The sequence below is a fragment of the Lepus europaeus genome, chromosome 5 (genome assembly GCF_033115175.1).
Source record: "Lepus europaeus isolate LE1 chromosome 5, mLepTim1.pri, whole genome shotgun sequence".
Lineage (NCBI taxonomy): Eukaryota > Metazoa > Chordata > Mammalia > Lagomorpha > Leporidae > Lepus > Lepus europaeus.
Genome location: NC_084831.1, coordinates 111,793,608 through 111,812,972, shown reverse-complemented (window position 1 = coordinate 111,812,972; position 19,365 = coordinate 111,793,608). Strand labels below are relative to the sequence as shown.

Sequence of the window (19,365 nt, the reverse complement as noted above, 5' to 3'; positions counted from 1 at the left end):
TAAGCTTCCAGCTCCCTGTCAATTTTTCCAGCCAGATTCTCCTGTTGGCTTGTTCCTGGGCTTATGGACATGAGCTGGTGCAGCTGTTACTTATGACCAAAATGGCGCCCGCCCTCTCTTGGCTAGTTAGTTACAGGATGCGGGTGCCAGGTGGTGCGGAGAGAGAAATGTACCTCCTTTTATTTCCCTCTAGGTTGGCAGGTGCACTGTTCCCCATAGCGCTCCAAGACGGACTCCTGCCAGGCTCTTCCCACAGCTTTATCACCAGTGGCTTGGGCTGCTGCAGTCTGGTCTCACCTTACTCCAAAACTGGTGCTGAGGCTGTCGGCTGCTGGGGTCCTGAGTTATGTATGTCCACACCCTCCATGTAGGTCTACTGTGTCCCTGTAATTTACATGGAGTTTCCTCTGCCATTTTTTCCCTAACTCTTCCCTGAAACTCTGCTTTCTCCTTTTTTTTAAAACTATCTTCCCCTAGAATAGAGCAGTAAGCTCCCTCTCTGTTGTGCCTTCTTGACTGGAATCATTCAGTGTTTCTACAATTGGTTCAATGTTATACATTTCAAGACAAAATATTATAAGTTTTCTTTAGCAGTTGTGCCACTTATAGGAAGCATTTGCTCCCTCTTCATAATCTTTATTTCTGTGGAAATCTGGTTCTTGGTATACAAAGGAATTTCAAAAAGTTCATGGAAATAGAATTAAAAATATGTTTATTTTGGAGCAAAGAAATTTTGAAATTCTTGCATGATTTTTCATAAAACACATTTCCATGAGCTTTCTGAAAGCCCTTCCTATTGAATCTTCCAAATACCCTCTTAGGGTCTTCCTCTGATTATAAGCAACTATGAATGTCCTTAAATGAAAGTGTTTCTTATCTTCAGAACAAATTGATACTCACTGAAATGTTGAATGAACTACTGAATGAGGAAGAACAAGGAATTTCTGCATCTTAATTATTTCTGTCTTTAGAAATTAGCTAGTTGAAAGGAACGAATGACTAAAATCCAAGTAAATTTCATATTACTACTTAACAGTGATTTCGTTTTACAGTAGTTTCCATAAAGATAAATTATAGCACATGACAAATGCTTCTAAACAAAGTGAATTTTGCATGTAATATAACCATTATCATTAAGTAATTCTATCCTCTTTTCAGTCTTTCCCCAAAATGGAAGAAACTACAGAAAGTCATGCTAATGAAGGTAACTGCTATTAATTTTTTTTCTGCAACATATTTACAAATTTCAGAGAAGTTATCCTAAATACACTTATCAGTCATTCTCTTATAAGATAACAATGCACTGTAAATATATCTTTGCTACTGTGCTGGCCATGTTGGATTGTAATGGTTTATTTATATGTTGTATTCTGTCTGAATTATGAGATCCTTGAAAACTCTGCTTCTACATCATCTTTCACTTTCATCTGTTGAATGAAAAGCAATGACATTTGACTCTGAAGTATAGGAAAGAAACAGCTAACCAATAAACAACACCCTCCCCCCGACATGCACACACACACACACACAGAAATTTTGAGTAACTATACAGTTATCACTAAAACTCTGTGCTGTTTTACATCATATGTAGTGCAGTTTACTCTTAGAAGGTCTCCTCATTCACAATGTATTCATTCTTGGATATACATAAGCCCTACACTAACTTGGTTATACAAGGATACTTCCTGGAAAAATGGAATTAAAAGGTAAGCTTATTTTGGTGTGAAAAGATTTGAAATCCATACAGAGCTTTTCATAACACATTTTCCATGAACTTTTTGAAGACCTTCTTATATGATTTCATAGTTCAAAAAACCAGGAGTGGAGAATTTGGTGAGTTCTTTTTCTGTTTTTGTTTTTTCATTTGTTTGTTTTGATTTTTGACCATATGGCAAAGATCAGAAGCTAGCAAGTGTGGACTTCATTCATTTCACCCATGTTTTGTGTCTCCTCCACTGTGATAATTTGTACATTCTTTATGTTGTTGTTGTTCTTCATTTTTCCTCTTGAAATGTCACGTTGCCACAGGGTGACATTTGGCCGAAGGTGACTAATAGCTTCCCCTTCAGGATGAGCAGCACGGAAGGCTTCAGCACAGCCCCCAACAGCTCCCTGCCCCTTATACTCTGTTGTCACTCTTTTTCTGGGTGTCTTTTGTGCTGGGGTTTCTGGATTTAGTGAATACAAATACAAATGGCCTAGTTATAATGGCATTTAGGATAAACAACAAAATTGATCTAGGAATCCTATACTTTATCTGGCAACCCTGTCCTGTAGCATTTGAACGTGTAACCTTTGGCACAAGAAACAGGACAACAGAGGTAACTCACAGGCTGCTCAGCAGTGAAGGGCAGCTCAACACAGATCTTAAATCCAGAAGGCAAACAGCCCTTGGCGTATTTACAGATGTCCCTGACATATTGATAATATTGATCCTAAGTCAACTTATTTCGTACGTGTTCCATAATAAAATGAGAAAGCTTCCCCAAAATGAGCCTTATTCCAATATAATATCATATGCTACAGATATACAAATTGTTTTATTTTCTCAGAAAGTCACACTGTACATTAAGGATGCAGAAAAGTCCTACAGTAACAAAACATATTTAACTTGTATAAATCCATGTTTCATAAGCTGTTATAACCATGAAAACAAGGAAATTTATTTCTTCTTTTAATCTCATGTTGACATTCCACCAAGACCATGTCCTCTGAATGTACTGTGAGAATCACTGCCCAAATTATCAAACAGCCATTGTATGGTATTCATATTCTTAGATCCTGGAAGCAGGTAAACCTTTAGAAAAATAATTTCAATATGATGGTTCATTTGTTTTAAGATTCACTGCTTTTAGATATGAGGAGCTTCATCTAGTTAGAACATATTTATCCCCTAATGTGGAGCAAATGAGATGTCATTAGATTTTAAACTATAAAATGTGTGTTCTCTAGTAGTTGACTTCATGAAAGTAGTCTGACTTACTGTTGTATTCCAGCATAGTCATAAAAATTCCAGTAAACATGATATATTAAGTATATGCTTTTTTTAAATGTCTGAAATGATTGAGTCTGATTGTGTGTTGTGCTGTAAAGAACAGAAGGTTAAAGTTAAATGCATTTATTTTTACAGTTGCAGCCCACCTAACAGATTTATTCAAGCAATGTTTGGCTGCTACTCCAGAATTTCCAGCAGAAACATTTGGGAAAGATTTCTTTGAGAAGAAATGGAGGTAAACTATGCCAATAATGTGTTCTCATTAGTGTTAGGCATATGACGATTGAGGAAATGGAGATGTGGGTGTCGTGATAATGGGTGACCACAGCAACGAATTCAAGGCCCATCATCTCCCATCACTGATGACAATGCATCATACAGTAGTGGTTTCTCTTTCTTTGTGTGTAGATTGAGAGCACTGTCCCTTTCATCATACTTTCCTTTCCTTTCACACAGGTACACAGAAGCAGCAAAGCACTGGAAAGAAAAGATAGACCAAAAGAGGTAACGCTACCCACAGGTCTATATATATAAGCATATGAAAGATCCTAAGCCATAGAAACTTGGAGTGGGGTAGGTTAAAAGGTTGCACCATCCAAGCCCCCGGCTGTTCTGTGTGATAATGTCAGTGTCTTATGGAGGAAGCCCATCTCACCACCCAATAGACTTCTCCTTCTGCCAAGCAGGAAGGCTCTCAGTGTAGTCTTTGTGCTTTGTGCAATTTCATTATGGGAATTGGTACTCTGGAACTTGGTGCAAAACACAATCATAAACATTTGAATATTCCTCAACATTCATATGAGGAATGTACTCTACATGTCGATAGCTTTGTTTCCTTTTAGTCCTAGCTGAGGATTCCAACAGCAGCTCTCTTACCATGAAGAAAGCAAGCCAAATACACCTGTGTTTTTTGCAGATATAGCAAAAACATTTGGTCATGTTGAACAGATTTGCATGACACCTCTTTAGAATGACTCCCTGGATGAATATACTTCTTCATAAAAACGTCAGGGTTATCTTGGGAAATGTGGTGGGTGAAATGCTAAGATAAGATTGAGTTTCAGAAGGGATCACATAAATAAGACCAAGTGTATGGTAATAACAATAGATAGAATTTAAAAAGAGATAATGTTCCAACATGGGAAGCAGGCCACACAGCAGACTCATAGAATGACAAATGCCCTAAATAGCACTCTGACCCCAGAATCAGTCCTTAAGGCATTCAGATCTGGCTGAAAAGCCCAGGAGAGCATTTCAGGCATGGAAAACCAAGACGCTGTGGCAAAAAAATAACCTACATGAAGGATCTCTGTGAGTGAGACTCCAGTGCAAAGAAGGGGCCATCAAAGGAGGATGTATTTTTCTCTGAAGGGAGGAGAGAACTTCTACTTTGTATATGGCCCTCTCTAAATATTGATAGAGTTTGTGGACTCAAAAGGCTTCCGTAGCCTTAGCAGCTCATGTCAAGAGCCTCGGGTGGTCCTGACATCAAAAATAAGAGTGTCAATTGTTAAATCAACAATAGAAATAATTGTGCACTTATTTCCCATGTTGGACCTCTGTCCTTAATGAGGTGTACTATGAGAATTAATGGTAAAACCTGTCTTCAAACAGTACTTTATACTTTGTGTGTCTGTGTGGGCACAAACAGTGTAAATCTCTACTTAGAATAGAGTTGATCTTCCGTATATAAAGTGAATTAAAAATGAATCTTAATGAAAAATGGAATGGGAGAGGGAGTAGGAGGTGGGATAGGCGTGGAGGTGGGAGGGCAAGAATGAGGGGAAGAGTCACTATATTCCTAAAAGTTGTACATATGAAATTTATATTCATTAAATAAAAACCTTAAAAAAAAGAAAAAAAATAAAGAGTGTTTAGTGGAAAAAAAAGATTGAGTTTCAGAGCTTTTCCCCCCATACAAGGTCAAACTGGAAGACACTATCTATAGGAGAGGAAGAATCTATTTTCCTCTGCTCAGCTGAGGTCTGCAGCTGAGGCTCCTATAACAAAAGACAGAATAACAGGAAAGAAAAGCATGCTAATGTATTTAAGTTTCACTGACATGGGAGACTTCATAAGGTAATGATAAGCTGAAGAAAGGGTGAAGCTTCAGAATGCTTTTGCTAAGTTTGATGGGGAATGGAGAAGAGGGAGGGAGCAGAATAGGAGAGTTTGATCTAATCATAATAATCCAGGAGACACAGAACATTTTCTATGTCCCTGCACCTTCAGAGAAAAAGAACGTTCCTTTCCTGAGGGCACAGGGAAGACACCTCTCACATGAGAGTCTGATGACCTGCTTCAGGGGCTCAGAAACTCCTTCCTGGGTCTTGTGATTCTGAAAGTACATCCAAAAGCCTCGCGCAGCACTGGCCTACAGGGAAGGAAAGTGAGTTCCCTCGGAGTCAGGGTGAGCTGGAGCCCTCCCTTTCATCACTGGCTTTTTGCTACCTTTGGAACGGTGTACTCGGTGTACTCGTGCTTGTGTTATCTACTCAATTTCGGAAAACATTCTGAAACCTTGTTTCAAATTTTAACATACAGGCAGGTAATGATAAGCTCATGAAAGTGTTTTTAAAGAATAAAAGTGAAATGCATCTTTGGGCCACACTGAAGATGGGTTGGGTAAAAGAAAGGAGAAAGTCTCAAGGAAATGGAAAGCTGTCAGCAACAGTCAGATGCCACGGGAGAATCCGAGACGGGAAGGGAGGAAGGGATTGGAGTCACTGAGTGAGGTTTACCGATGTCTTGTGTGAGCAGTTTTAAGAGAGTGGCGGGCAGCAGCCAGTCTGCCACAACATGGTGACTGAATGCAGTGAAGCTGTAGAGATAAGGTATTTTAATGAGAAATGAAATCTGCTCGAATAAGATGGTGCTTTGATCATGCCTGTCCGGTTTCTCAGGGCGGGAGATCTAGGATAAGAGCACTGGTCTTAGAGTCGGTAGATGCAGGATCAATCATAATCCGATTATTTACCGATCTCAGGTTGCTGGCAGTTTGCTTATCTATAAAATATAAGCATGGATAGGTTGCCAAATCTATACAGTGTCTTTCAGATGCCACATTAGGTGACTAACAAGCATATGCAGTTGTCAACCTCATAGAGGCAAGCAAACCTGGGTTTTAATTTAGACCCTACCTCTTATTAGTTATACTATTTGAAATAGGTTAAGCATTTCTCTGCCTTGACTTTTTGAGCAGTAATATGGAGACAATAATAATAATATCCCACAGTATTATTGTTAAGAATAAATGAAAAGTATCTTAAAATTCAATAAGCATTTAAAAATGTAAATTATTTCCTAAGGAATTAAATTCAGTTGCATTTAACAGAGAATCCCAAGATCAATGCTCTTGTAAGAAAGTTTTACTTTTTCCTGATACAAAATAAATCAGAGATAGGCAATTCATTGTAGAGACTGCCACAACATTATCAGTAGCTGAGATTCCTTCTTTTTATCTGTTCTATCAATCTTAGTTCATGCATCCTAAAGCCTACTTCATGGTCACAAAATGTTTGCTGAAGCTCCAACCATTGAAGTCACACCTCAGGAAGTAAGAGAAGAGATGAGGCAAAGACAGACAGTTCTGGTTGAGTCAGTTCCCTCTAAAAGCTTTCTTGGAGTCTTATGACCTCAGTTTACATCTTATTGGCCTTCTTTTTATATCGCCTTCTTTTTATATTGCTGACAGAGACATTTTGGAATTGGAAGCACAACTAGCAGGAGCATCATGACTGCTTTCATGTTATTTTGTAGCCATGTACCATGTTATTTAAAAACGTCGTTCAGGATTTTTGTTTTTGTTTTGTTACTACTGCTACTGAAGCTATGGAAATCAGTAGACTGGAGCTGTTATGTGAAACTCATAGAATTGAAAAACCTCAAAAAGTTCAGCCATTGTAGGGCTATGTGGATTTCAGTCTTTTGAGATGAACTGCAAAATCAAACTAATCCCTGCTATCATTATTTCCTATCTTGATTGATTCCAAATGAAATAGAAAATGAATGAAAACAGTTTGCCAAAACAATGGTCAATGAGCCTAATTCTTATCAGTTTTAATGTGAGTGAGTGCATTAACTTTCTGTGGTATTTAGTGCTAAAGCACAGCAAATACATTTAAAAATTTTTTTCTATGTCTTCTTTTGCATCATTATGGAAATATCACCCAGGCAAGAAATTGAGAAAACACAGAATTATCTAACAGAAATTAAGAGCCTACAAGCACCACCCTATTTCAAGTCTGAATTAAATGAATTTTATCAGTCTCAGGTAATTAAATGTAATTAACAATTGAATTAGTCTTTATAAAGCTGAGATACTGCATATGTTAATATGTAACTTCTCTCTCCTGACGTTAATTCTTTCCTACAGCAGTGTGACTGGCAAACCTGCAGCTTTCAAATCCACGTTCTTACAAGCATCTCACAGGGGAGACTATTTCAGGTCTTGCTTCCTCTCCCTGTCTGTATCACCACTAATCACCCTCTCCCATGTAGTTAGACTTTCTGTGGGTCTGAATCTTCTCTCAGTGATTATCCTCTGACAAATCCCATATCGAAGTTTTAATCCCTTTCAAATTTCCTCACCTATTAGCTGCTGGGTAGCACTAAGATGCTATGGGTTTGCCCCCGCACTCAGAAATGCTCTTCTCTTTTAAATGAGCCTACAATTCTAGGGCCACCCACCCGAACTGCCCTGCCCTGGCAGGCAGTTCATAGAAACCCAGACGCTAGGGGAATATTTTCCTGTGTTCAGAGCTCCCTGCATTTCTTAAAAAATTCCAGATGCTCTTATTAACCAGAGGCTACTTGAGAAGAAATTACAGAAAACTATGACTAATTAACAAAAGCTGGAGTTGAGTTCATCAGTCTCCTGAAGAGCTGTAGTTAGCACATACTATTTTTTAGGCTCTTAAAACTATGCTTTCAGGGGCCAGCACTGTAGCAACAGGGTTAAGCTACCGCCTTCAATGCCAACACCCTGTGTGAATGCCAGTTCAGGTCCCAGCTGCTCCACTTATGACCCACTTCCTTGCTGATGCACCTGGAAGGCAGTGGAGGATGGCCCAGCTGCTTCAGCCCCTTCCACCCATGAGGGAGACCTGGATGGAGTGCCTGGTTACTGGCTCCTGGCTTCTACCTGGCCCAACCCCAACCATCACAAGCTTTCATGGAGTAAACTAGTAGATGGAAGATTTCTCTCTCTCTCTCTCTCTCTTTCTCTCTCTCTCTCTCTCTGTCTCTCTCTCTCTCTCTCTCCCCTCTCTTCTTCCCTTTCTCCCTCCCTTTCTTTCTCTCTCTCCCTCTCTCTTTCTCCTTCCTCTCTCTCTTTCTCTCCCCCTCCTCTTTCTATATAATTCTATCAAATAAATAAATCTTTTTCAAAAGAAATGCTATCATAATTGCCCATCAACTTAACAATTTGTGGCAGTTGCCTTTCGGCCACATGGATAAGTCTAAAATGACACTTCTGGTTTCTCTTTTAAGTGTGATTACCTGGATAACCTTTCCAAAAAGCTGCCTCCTTTTACAAAGAAAGATGAAGATGAAAACAATACAGCCGTTGAAGATACCACAGATTCTCAGCCAGGTAATGTATCAGTGTAATTCTTACTCCACTTAAATGTGCTTTACTAATACCTACCAATGGCCGCTCAGAATATAACCAGCTCCTCCCACCTTCAGTCTTAGTGACAGGTGAGTTACAACCTCCTGTGAACCTTAGTACAGATTTGACTGAGTTCATGAGGAAATCAGGGTGTAAAAAAAATCCAGGTTTCATCTTCTATGCTTAAAATTTACCTGAAAGCATTGAGAAGACCTGACTAAAAGTCCAGGGAGTAATGAAAGGTTGTCAGAAAACAGGGCATTTATAAGTTCTCAGCACATCAATCTACATATCTCTTACAATTTATGAAGAGTAGACTGCACCTTTACAATAGAGACTTAGGTATTTTCCACCTTAACTACATACTCAAACTCCACACTTGGTGAGACACAAGCTGGCATCAGGTATTTTCTCATGGAATGCACTATGCAGACCAATGGCACCTATACAGGATTCTTGTCAAATCTGATTCAAATCAAGAGAAAACGATCAGACAAATGTCTTCCAGAATATAGACATTCTGTAAGACAACTGGCTTTGTCTCTTCAAAAAAGTAACTGTCATTAAAGCAAAAAAGGCAGGGTGACTGTTCTACCTTAAAAGTTACTAAATAGGGGTAGGTGTTTGGCACAGTGGTTAAGATACCGCCTAGGAAACCAACATTGCACATCAGAGTGTCTAAGTTCTGGCCCTAGCTTCACTGCGGATTCCAACTTCCTGGTTATGTAATCTGAGAAGCATCAGGTGATGTCTCAAGCATTGGGTCCCTACCATCTGCATGGGAGACCTGGGTTGAGCAGGCTCCTGACTTCAGCCTGGTCCAGCCAGGAAACAGCCAGCATTCATTCTCATTCTCTCTCTCTCTCTCCCCCCCCCTTTCAATTAAATAAATAAATAATTTTTGAAAAGAGACATAAAAAATAAATGTAACACAATACATACACTTTGATTAGATCCTGGATTGGACAACAGCTGTAAAAGACAGACATATTAGAAAGAGCTACACAAGTTTAATTAGAAGACTGTATTTGAGAACATTGCAAATACATTTAATTAAAATTGTTTTGGTTAATTAATTTAATTTTATTTAAAAGGCAGAGAGACAGATCTTCTATCCTCTGATTTACTCCACAGATGCCTGAAACAGCCAGTGCTGGGGCAGGCTGAAGCCAGGAGCCTCTGGAACTCAAAATCAGTCTCTCATGTGGGTGGCAGGGACTCAAGTACTTGAGCTGTCATCTGCTGCCTCCCAGGGTACACATTAGTGGGAAGCTGAGTTGGAAGTAGAAGAGCCAACATTCAAACCAGGCACTCTGCTATAAGATGTGGGCATCCTAAGGGACATCTTAACCGCTGCACCAAATGCTCACCCCTATTGTTAATTTCTACCTGATAGTGTTGTAGATATGTAGGACAATGTCTTCATTCTCAGATGTACTGTGAAGAATTTAGGGATAAAATGAAACTTAGCACTTCTGTTTCATAAACTGAGTAGTTAAGATACCACATAGGGAAATATTCTACTGTACAATACCAGAAGATAAGTTGCCTGTGGTAAGCATAGGTAAAGAAAACATCTAATGGCAAACAGAGTTTTGAAATCAAAGACTGAGGCTGGTACAATGACTTCTAACTGTAAAGATGAGAAATCAAGGAAGGCAAGTTGATGATTCTTGTGTTACCAGTCACACTGCCTGCACCCTGAGCAAACAGCACTGAGCAATCACAAGATACTTCCTCCATGAAAGGAAGGGAGGCTATACAGTGTTTTCAACATGGCACTTCAGATAGTCATGATTGTTGAACCAGAGTTGGCACACATGCGAGTTGAAATTTGTTTGCCTCTACAATCCTAGATGTATTTCTTTATAATTTGTTTCACACTACACCTATTTCTTAGACAAATTTCTTAGAAGATTTCAATAGAGATTAATTTTATAGTCATGATTGGATTTAAGATTAGAAATATTTTTTTCTAAATCACATCTCAGTTACCAGGTAAAATTAAAGACAAATAACTTGGCCTCACAACTTCAGCTGTTGATTTCTACAACTAAAATACCTGAGAGAAGCTAACTTAGAAAAGGCTTATGTTTGTTTACATTTGGGGAGGTTCACAGTGCATTTGGGGAGAGCCACAGTGGGTGGATCTATTGGTCCAGTGTCTATTGGGTGGAATATAATAGAACATGTGTAGAGGATTATATGGCAAACAAGAAAACAGAGAGAGAGAAGCCTTTATAACCATCTCTGCCATGAGAACCACCCTCTGAAGGCACATCCATTGACTAGAGATCTCCCACAGGGCCTACCTCCTAGACACCTTAACAGTCCTCATCCATTACACTAATCCATTCACAGTTAGCATAAGACTTTGGGATTCAAATGTCTGCCTGAGTTGGGTAGCTAGATCAACAGAGAAATTCATAAGCAACAAGGTGGCTCCTCTACTGTATTGGTCATAATGGTAAAGAACCAGCTGTCTGGGGCCGGCACTGTGGCATAGCAGGTAAAGCCGCCTGTGCCATAGCGGGTAAAGCATCCCCTATGGGCACTGGTTCAAGACCCAGCTGCTCCACTTTCTCTGCTATGGCCTGGGAAAACAGTAGAGGATGGCTCAAGTCCTTGGGTCCCTACACCTGTGTGGGAGACCCGGAAGAAGCTCCTGGCTCCTGACTTCGGATCGGCGCAGCTCCAGCCATTGCGGCCAACTGGGGAGTGAACCAGCGGATGGAAAACCTTTCTCTTTCTGCCTTTCCTTCTCTTTCTGTGTGTAACTCTTTCAAATAAAAAAAAAATCTTAAAAAAAAAAAAAAAAAAAAAGAAGAACCAGCTATCTCCTCAAGCCTGTGAATTTTGCAGATACTCCTGTTTATGGCAAACATTGGATCATATCATGAAGAATCTCTGCCTCCTCATAGCTTGTTTTTTAATTTATTCTTTCTAATGATGACAGGGGAAAAGCACTTTGTTGTTTGTAAAACACTGTTGAATGCTTGTTCACACAAACATTAGTGGTCACTGTATCATTGTCCAAATACTAGGACTGCTTGATAATGTTTGTTTTTGGTTCTCTAGATACCAGTCCACATCCGGCTTCAGAACAAGAATCCTCAAATACGCCTACTCTTCCAAAGCCAGAGATTTCTGTGGATATCCAGGAGGCTGCTAATGAGAGCCAAACTGAAATTTTAACAAAATCTGCCGAAGGTAGGGCACTCACTGGCTTTATCTCATTGTTTCTCAAAACTAACTCTGTGTTTTGAGCCCTGGGGATGGCCCTGGGGGCTGAGGGTGTGGCTGGCAGTTCTGTAGGACACATTCTAAACAAGCAGGGATCCTGATGGTATGGAGCCTTGCAAGGCTTCCAGGCGCACCGGAGGATCTCAGAAAGTATTTTGAGAATTACCACAAGTCCAAGCTTGAAGGAAAAAAATTAGCAATAGTTTTTTTTAGATTTTTTCATTTTTCATTTTATCTCATTTTGTTTTTTAAAATTTTATCCCTCATGGCTCTGAAAGCTTCTGCAATTTATCAAACGTCAGATACCAGATAGCCTTTTTTTTGAGTAGTCAATTGTTAGGTAGTTAGATAAGTCTTTTTTCTTTATTTATTTTAGCGCTTTCATGGTCCTATAAGCACTAGAAGAAAAACATAAAATGTATTCTGTGTCCTACATAGCACATACTCTTACTGGGCTAGCAAAAATTGAAATATAGAATAATACAGAATAATAGCTAATTACAGTGGAGTCACAGTACAGTGATTTTACTGAAGTTAATTCACCTGATCATGGTTGATCAAAAGAGTGGAGTGAGAAAAGAGGGAGGGTGTGGAGGGGGAAGTGAGAGATGGTGGTGGCAGGGGGAGAGAGAGAGAGGCTGAGTAGATAATTTTTTTACGACTTGATTCCTGTGGTGAATGTGAGATGAGATCTGCTGATGGGTATCAATGGTCCTATGGAGCAAGTGTCTTGCCACATCCATAGGTGAATTTAACATATACCCTATAAAAGGCTTTTGCCTTCCTGTTTTTAGACTTCTCTCCTATGAAGTGTATTCATTCAATGGATAATCATTCAATCCCTGGTGTAGGCATGGAAATATAGCACTCTTAAGAGGCCAGAGCAAGTCTAATGGAGCTGTACAGACTATGGGCAGATACAGACAACAAGTAAACACATAGATAAGTCAGATAATTTCGATTGTAATGAATGTCATGACATAGCAAAACAGAATAATGTATGGAAAGTGACTTGGGGGGAGGCCAACATTACACACAGGGACTAGAAGGCCTCTCTGTATAGGGACATTCGAACTAAAACAAGGACAAGAAAGAGTCAAGCATGCAAAGATGGGGGAGTGGAATATCCCAGGTAATGAGAACAGCAAGTATGAAGTCCTTGAGGTGAAGAAACAAAGAGGTCACGTAACCAGAACAAACTGAATAAAGGAAATGTCAAAGAAGGTGAGGTCAGAGGGCCTGAGGTGAGACCATGGAATGCTACAAAGGGAGTCTTGAGTTTTAGTCTAAGTGAAGTTTTATTCAATCCCCACTGGGAGGTTTGAAGCAGGGTAGTCACACAGTTAATTCATATTTTAGAAAGATCACTTGGTAGCTGGCAGGATAAAATCTGTGGCAAGGAAAGGAAGGAGTGGGGAGAAATGGAAGCAGGGAAGAAGCAACTGAGGTAGTAGCGGTGAGAGTTGCTGAAGGCCCAGACCAAGGTGGTCAAGGTGGAGCTGGTAAGAAGCAAAGTCATTGGAAATTCATCATCAGGGTGGAGCCAACAGGATCTGCTGGTCAACTGGACATGTGTGTGAGAAAAAAGAGGAAGCAAGGATGATGTCCAGATTAATTTTGGTAACCAGATGTGAGGGCAAGAATGTGTGGTTCTGATGAGTACCGATGTTACTGCTGTAAGATCATGCTTTGAGAACCCCTGCCTTGAGGCTAGCTTTAGAATACAGACATCAGGCAGAAGAAGAGACTGTGAAGGCAACCAAGACAAGGGAGATAAGGGCATGCATTTGGCCTAGCCATTAAAATGCTACTTGGGATGCCCACATCCTATATCAGAGTTCCCGAGTTCGCATCTCAGCTCTACTCTTGATTCCAGCTTACCGCTAGTGTACACTCTTGGAGGCAGGAAGTAGTTGGGTCCCTGCTGCCTATGTAGGAAACCAGATTGAGTTCCTGGGTATCTACCTAGCTTCAGCCTGGCCCCACCCTCGAAACTGTGGGTATTTGGGGAGCGAACCAGAGGATAGGAGATCTCCAGATTTCAAGTGAGGTAGGTGAAAAACAAGAAGTGATTGAGTGCTTCAAGTGTACCCAATGCCCCCAGAAGGTCAAGTAAGATCAAGAATAACCATGGAGTTGGGCAAGATGAAGATCATTATGAATTAGACAAGAGTAGCTTCAGGGCATGAAGGGGACAAACTGAAGTGGGTGATGGATAGAACGACTAGAGGAATGGCAGCAGCAAGAATACGTAGTTTTACCCAGGAATTTTTTGCTGAAAAGACTAGAGTAATGGGCTGGCAAGGAAGGATGTGTGATGAAAGTAGGAATTTTCTTTTTTTTTTTTAAGGAATACTAGAGCATGCAGATAATAATTTCATAGCAAGAGAGAACTTGATGATGCTGAAAGGGAGGGGAGACACCTAATTACAAGGCAGCAAAGTCCTGAAGATGAAAAAACTTTGCATCTGGAAAAACCCTTGTGGCAGAGTTGACTTTGGAAATGAACCAAGGTCACCTCACCCATAGTGACAGGAGAGAAAAGAGAGAATATGTGAACATGTACAGGTGGGTTGATATGTTTGGTACTGGGAAGATGAGGGAGTTCCTCTCTGATTACCAAGAAGTAGGTGTAATGATAGAATATCAAACCTATTCTAGATAAACTGGAAAGGAAAATGAGAAGAGAGTGACTGTGTAAGGCGATAGTGTCTGCTGATGAGGATTCTCAGTGAGGTCATGTATATGACTGAGTAACAAGCTGAAGGGTTAGGAGGCACTAAACTCGGAAGGGATGCTTGAAATGGAGATTTTGAAAATAGTAAAAGGATTGCTATTGACAAGGTCAAAATTGTGATCCTGGGAGTTTCTGAGGTGAAAGGATAAAGAAACAGAGTGAGAATCAGAGGACAGGATGCTGGATGGGTCATCCAGGTGAGGTCACCAGGCAAGCCCATGCTAGGTCTTAAAACCTCCAGTGTATGAAGGGAAAGATTAAATGGTGAGTGACAACCACCTGGAGAAGAAGCTGTTACAGTATGGGGGTACAAGTTTTCAAAGGAATAAGGACTTTGAAGGAGGAAAATAGTTTGAAACAAAGAGGGATGAGCATTTGGCATAGCTTTGTTAAGATGACTTGGAACATCCACATCCATGTTGGAGTGCCTGGGTTCGAGTCCTGGCTTTGCTGCCAATTCCAGCTTCCAGCTCATGTGTACCCTGGGAGGCAGTGGTAATGGGATCAAGTAGTTCAGGCCTTGGATTAGGTTCCCAGCTGACAGATTCTGGGTGGTCCAGCCCCAGACATTGTTGACATTTGAGAAGTGAGACAATGAACCTAGGAGCTCTGTGCTCTCTTTCTGCCTCTCAAGAAAAAAAAAATCTGGAAGGACAGGGACTACAACAGAGGTGCTTGCGATAAGGGAGAATGGAATAGATTAGGACAAGCTGTAGAGAAAGCTTTCTGGGAGAAGTGGTCTCTACGAACAAACAGAATGTCCTACATTTTAAGACTTAAGCAGTTGAATCACTTACAACAACCTTCATTTTACTTTAGGAAACTGAGTATCTGGGTGGCCCCTAAAAGCACACAGCAGTTTTGTAACTGAACCTGGGCTAGAAAATGAGTTTCATTACTCCTAATTCTCCATTTTGTATGACACTACACTCCAGAAGGAGGGAAGAGCACAGTAGAGAGGGTCTTATCAGAGCACTCAAATGTTCGGATTTAGGAGCATTGTTTTCTTTTTTTTTTTTAAGATTTATTTTATTTATTTGATAAGCAGAGTGAGAGATGGAGAGAAAAAGATGTTCCTTCTGCTGTTTCACTCCCCAAATGGCTGCAGAGATCAAGGCTGGGCAGGCCAAAGTCAGGATCCTGGAACTCCATCCAGGTGTCCCATGTGGTGACACCCATGTGGGTGACAGGGACCCAAATATTTGGGCCATCTTCCTCTGCTTTCACAGGTGCATTAGCAAGGTAGTGGGTTGGAAGCAGAATAGCCAGGACTTCAACCAGCACTCCAATGTGGCTGCTGCATGGCAAATGCCAACCCCACATTTTTTTTTAAATTTTTTAAATTTTTATTAACATGTAATACTTACAAGATTTTGTGTGGCACAGTACAATATTGCAACAAATATACTGAGCATCAGCCAACCACACTAGGCAACTAGCCTTTTAGATTTTGGACACTGTGATTAGGAATGCTAAATTTGTATTTTAATAAAAGAAAAATGAGTATATTGAAAAGCTTTAAGGTAGAAATGAGTAAGAAATCAGCCTAAGATGGCCAGAGAATTTTTACTTGGTACTGGGAAAAGACAATCAAGTCTGCTGGAGCAGGTTTGGATTTGGAAAATAAAACACGCATTTGTCAGTATGTGCTGTGATAACCTCCTGGGCTGTTTTTTTTTAAACAATTGAAATCATATTGTGTTTCCTTTCTTTCTTTCTAAAATTTACTCATTTTATTTCAAAGGCACAGTTATAGAGAGAGAAGGGGAGAGACAGAGAAAGAGAGAGAGATCTACAATCTGCTGATTCACACCCCAAATGGCTTCAACAGCCAGGGCTGGGCCAGGCTGAAGTCAGGAGCCAGGGCTTCACCTGGGTCTCCCATGTGGTTATCAGGGGCCCAAGCACTTGGACCATCTTCTGCTACTTTCCCAGGCACATTAGCAGGAAATGAATCTGAAATGCAGCAGCCAGAGACTCAAGCTGGTGCCCATTTGGGATGTGGGTGGGCAGGTGGTGGCTTTACCCGTTATGCCATAGCTCCAGCCCCCTGTGTGGCTTTAAGGGCCTGGCCGAGAGCCTAAGGCATCTGTGACAGCTCTGCTCCAACTACCCGCAAGCTGTGGGGCAGTCAGCACTGCGGCTCCCAGGAGCTGATTGTGCCAGCTCTTCCCAGCTCCACGTTCCATTACATCATGTTAATTATTGAACTAGCTACAGCAAAAAATTAGCAAATGCGACAAGTGAGCAAGTTGTATTAACCCAGGCAGTTTCTCCCTAGAGAAGCTGCTGTGCAACATTTATCAGCAGCATGCCACTGACAGCCAGTAAAGGATGCCACACTCAAGAAGCCGCCACTGTGCGGGGCAAGATGTTCCTGTGACAGAGGGCCAAAGCTCTGGAAAGCTAAGAGGGAGCACCTGCTGCCCCTCACAGCCGTCTCAGAGCTGGCAAGCTACCGCCTACACACACAGTTGTTGGTCTAAGCGAGTCCTATGACCAAGCTCTGTCAATGGGTAGAGAAATATATCCCACCCACAGGGAAGCCACAAGTAAAAGGGGAAGTAAACAACTGTGGATAAATAATGCAAGGGATCTTCAAAATGTTTGTGCAAATGCAGATTATAAAAATATGCATAGATTTCCAAAAAATTGCATCAAAATAAATTTGCCTTTTAATTCTGTTTTTCCATGAACAGACTAGTTCTTCTGATATTAAAGCATCCCTCTGCCAACTGGTGACCAGACACTGCTCCAAGCCCCTCAATTACTTTCTCCTCCATTGTCCTAATCCTTGGGTGGTAACTTGTCTGTATTGTAGGAAGGAATGTAGTACACAGATGAGTTAAGATTATAGACTGGACCTGGGTTCAAATCCTGGCTCCTTTACTAATTGCTACGTTGCTACATAGTACTGGGTATGTCATTTAACTACTCTATCTTCCTGAGTCCTGTTCAACAGAGTCCTATAAGGATTAAATTATCTAACATATGCAAAATGCTCAGAGCAGTACCTAGCATATGATAAGCTTCATATCAGTATTTACTATTATTAATAATAGTATGAGCAACTAATTGGTACCCATGAAACTGATAATGCGTTCATCCAAAACAGATTTTAATGCAAACAAGGTAAGAGCATGAACAGAAAACTATATCAAGCCATTGGAATGGTTGTCTCTGTACAGAATGGTTACCAAAACCCTGAGCACCAAGGTCCAGCCCCAGAGATTCGGATTCTGTTCTGGTTGGGAAAAGGGCTGTCTGGCATGTGACCTGGGTGTCTGTTTCTCCAGAAGCAGTCCAGGGGGTTGAGATTCACAGATGGACTCGGAACACACTGGGTGGTAAAAGGGGCCTGTTCCTTGTGGAATCCTTTACACTTAGGTTCACATTTCAACCCTGCCACTTAGTCCTCTGAACTTCAGTTTTCCTATTATGTAAAGAAGAAGAACCATAACTATATTAATGATGACTTCTCAGTTTGTAACTGAGAAAAACAAAATTCACACTTACTTGAACAACAACAACAAAAAAGTGGTGGTCTCTCTGTCTCTCTCTCTCATTGTCTATCTGTCAAAAAAAAAAAAAATGTTGGCTCTCAAAAGCAAGCCACAGTGAGAATGCTTAGGTGCTGTTCTCAGGGATGTTTGGATTCAGGCACTCTGGCTCTCTAGGAGTTGTTTGCATATGACTGCCCATTCTTTTCCACATCCTGTCTTCCTCCATCCATCTGGACCAACCTTCTTGTCCCTATTTGGTTTTATCCTCTCCTACAAAACACAGGCTACTTCCACATAGCAGGGATCACAACCATAAAGTCCAGAGATCTTGATTCTTCCAGACCCACAACCTCGCAAGCAAGATGCAGTCATCCCTGTGAGTTTGTGCAGAGCGGAGGGAGAGCCTTCATTGGCTGCGCATGGGCCACAGACTATCCTGACTGCTGGAACCAGGGATGTTGTGGCAGCAGCAGTGTGCGCAGGAAGAGTGTGTGCGGAAGTGGGGATGTGAGAGTGCTGAGCACGCCAAGGTGATGGTCACCCCATTCCCTCACCCAGCACATTACGAAAGTTAAGTGAGGGGCCGGCGCCATGGCTCACTTGGTTGGTCCTCCGCTTGTGGTGCCGGCATCCCACACGGGCACTGGGTTCTGGTCCTGGTTGCTCCACTTCCAGCCTGGCACCCACATGGGAGACTGGAGGCGGGGGCAGAGATGGGGACTCCTGGCTCCTGGCTTCGGGTCGGCGTAACTCCAGCCGTTTAGGGGGTGAGCCAATGGAGGGAGGACTTTTCTCTCTGTCTCTCTTTCTCACTATCTGTCAAAAAAAAAAAAAAAGTGAGACACCTAGTGGTACTTACCTGCAGATAGTGGACACTAAAATATTGGTTCCTTTCCCTTTCTTCTCTTTATGCTTGGAATACAGGACTTCTAAGTTACCAAATTTAGTATCAAGGGATTTAATTCCCTAGCTTAATTTATTTGTAATCACTGCACCACTTTTTAGAACTATAAATATGGTAGATGTTAGTAGCATCAAAGAAATTCTTAAGATCATGTACCCACTGGTTTTAAGAAATCGTTGAGTGTTTTATTGTACCACACCTTATTGGCCTAAGGCAGAGCCGGGCATCTGTTCATCACAGGTAAGACACCTGGACTCATTAGACACTTTACACTACTGGCATCTGCCCTGCCCGTCTCACAGGGTGTGGTGAAGACCAGAATTAAGTAATTAATATAAGATCACTTTGTGAAATATGCGAATATAAAGAGAC

General features: G+C 41.1%; 1 protein-coding gene across 1 annotated transcript in view; it reads left to right on the top strand.

The window, feature by feature from the left end:
• Positions 1-19,365, top strand: part of SPAG17 (sperm associated antigen 17) — a 249,496-nt gene that overhangs the window by 207,494 nt on the left and 22,637 nt on the right. Inside the window, exons 38-43 of the mRNA XM_062193510.1 lie at positions 1,159-1,204; positions 3,131-3,230; positions 3,452-3,499; positions 7,169-7,268; positions 8,486-8,588; positions 11,685-11,816. Of these exons, the coding sequence (XP_062049494.1) occupies positions 1,159-1,204; positions 3,131-3,230; positions 3,452-3,499; positions 7,169-7,268; positions 8,486-8,588; positions 11,685-11,816 (529 nt within the window). The remainder of the gene's footprint in view (positions 1-1,158; positions 1,205-3,130; positions 3,231-3,451; positions 3,500-7,168; positions 7,269-8,485; positions 8,589-11,684; positions 11,817-19,365) is intronic.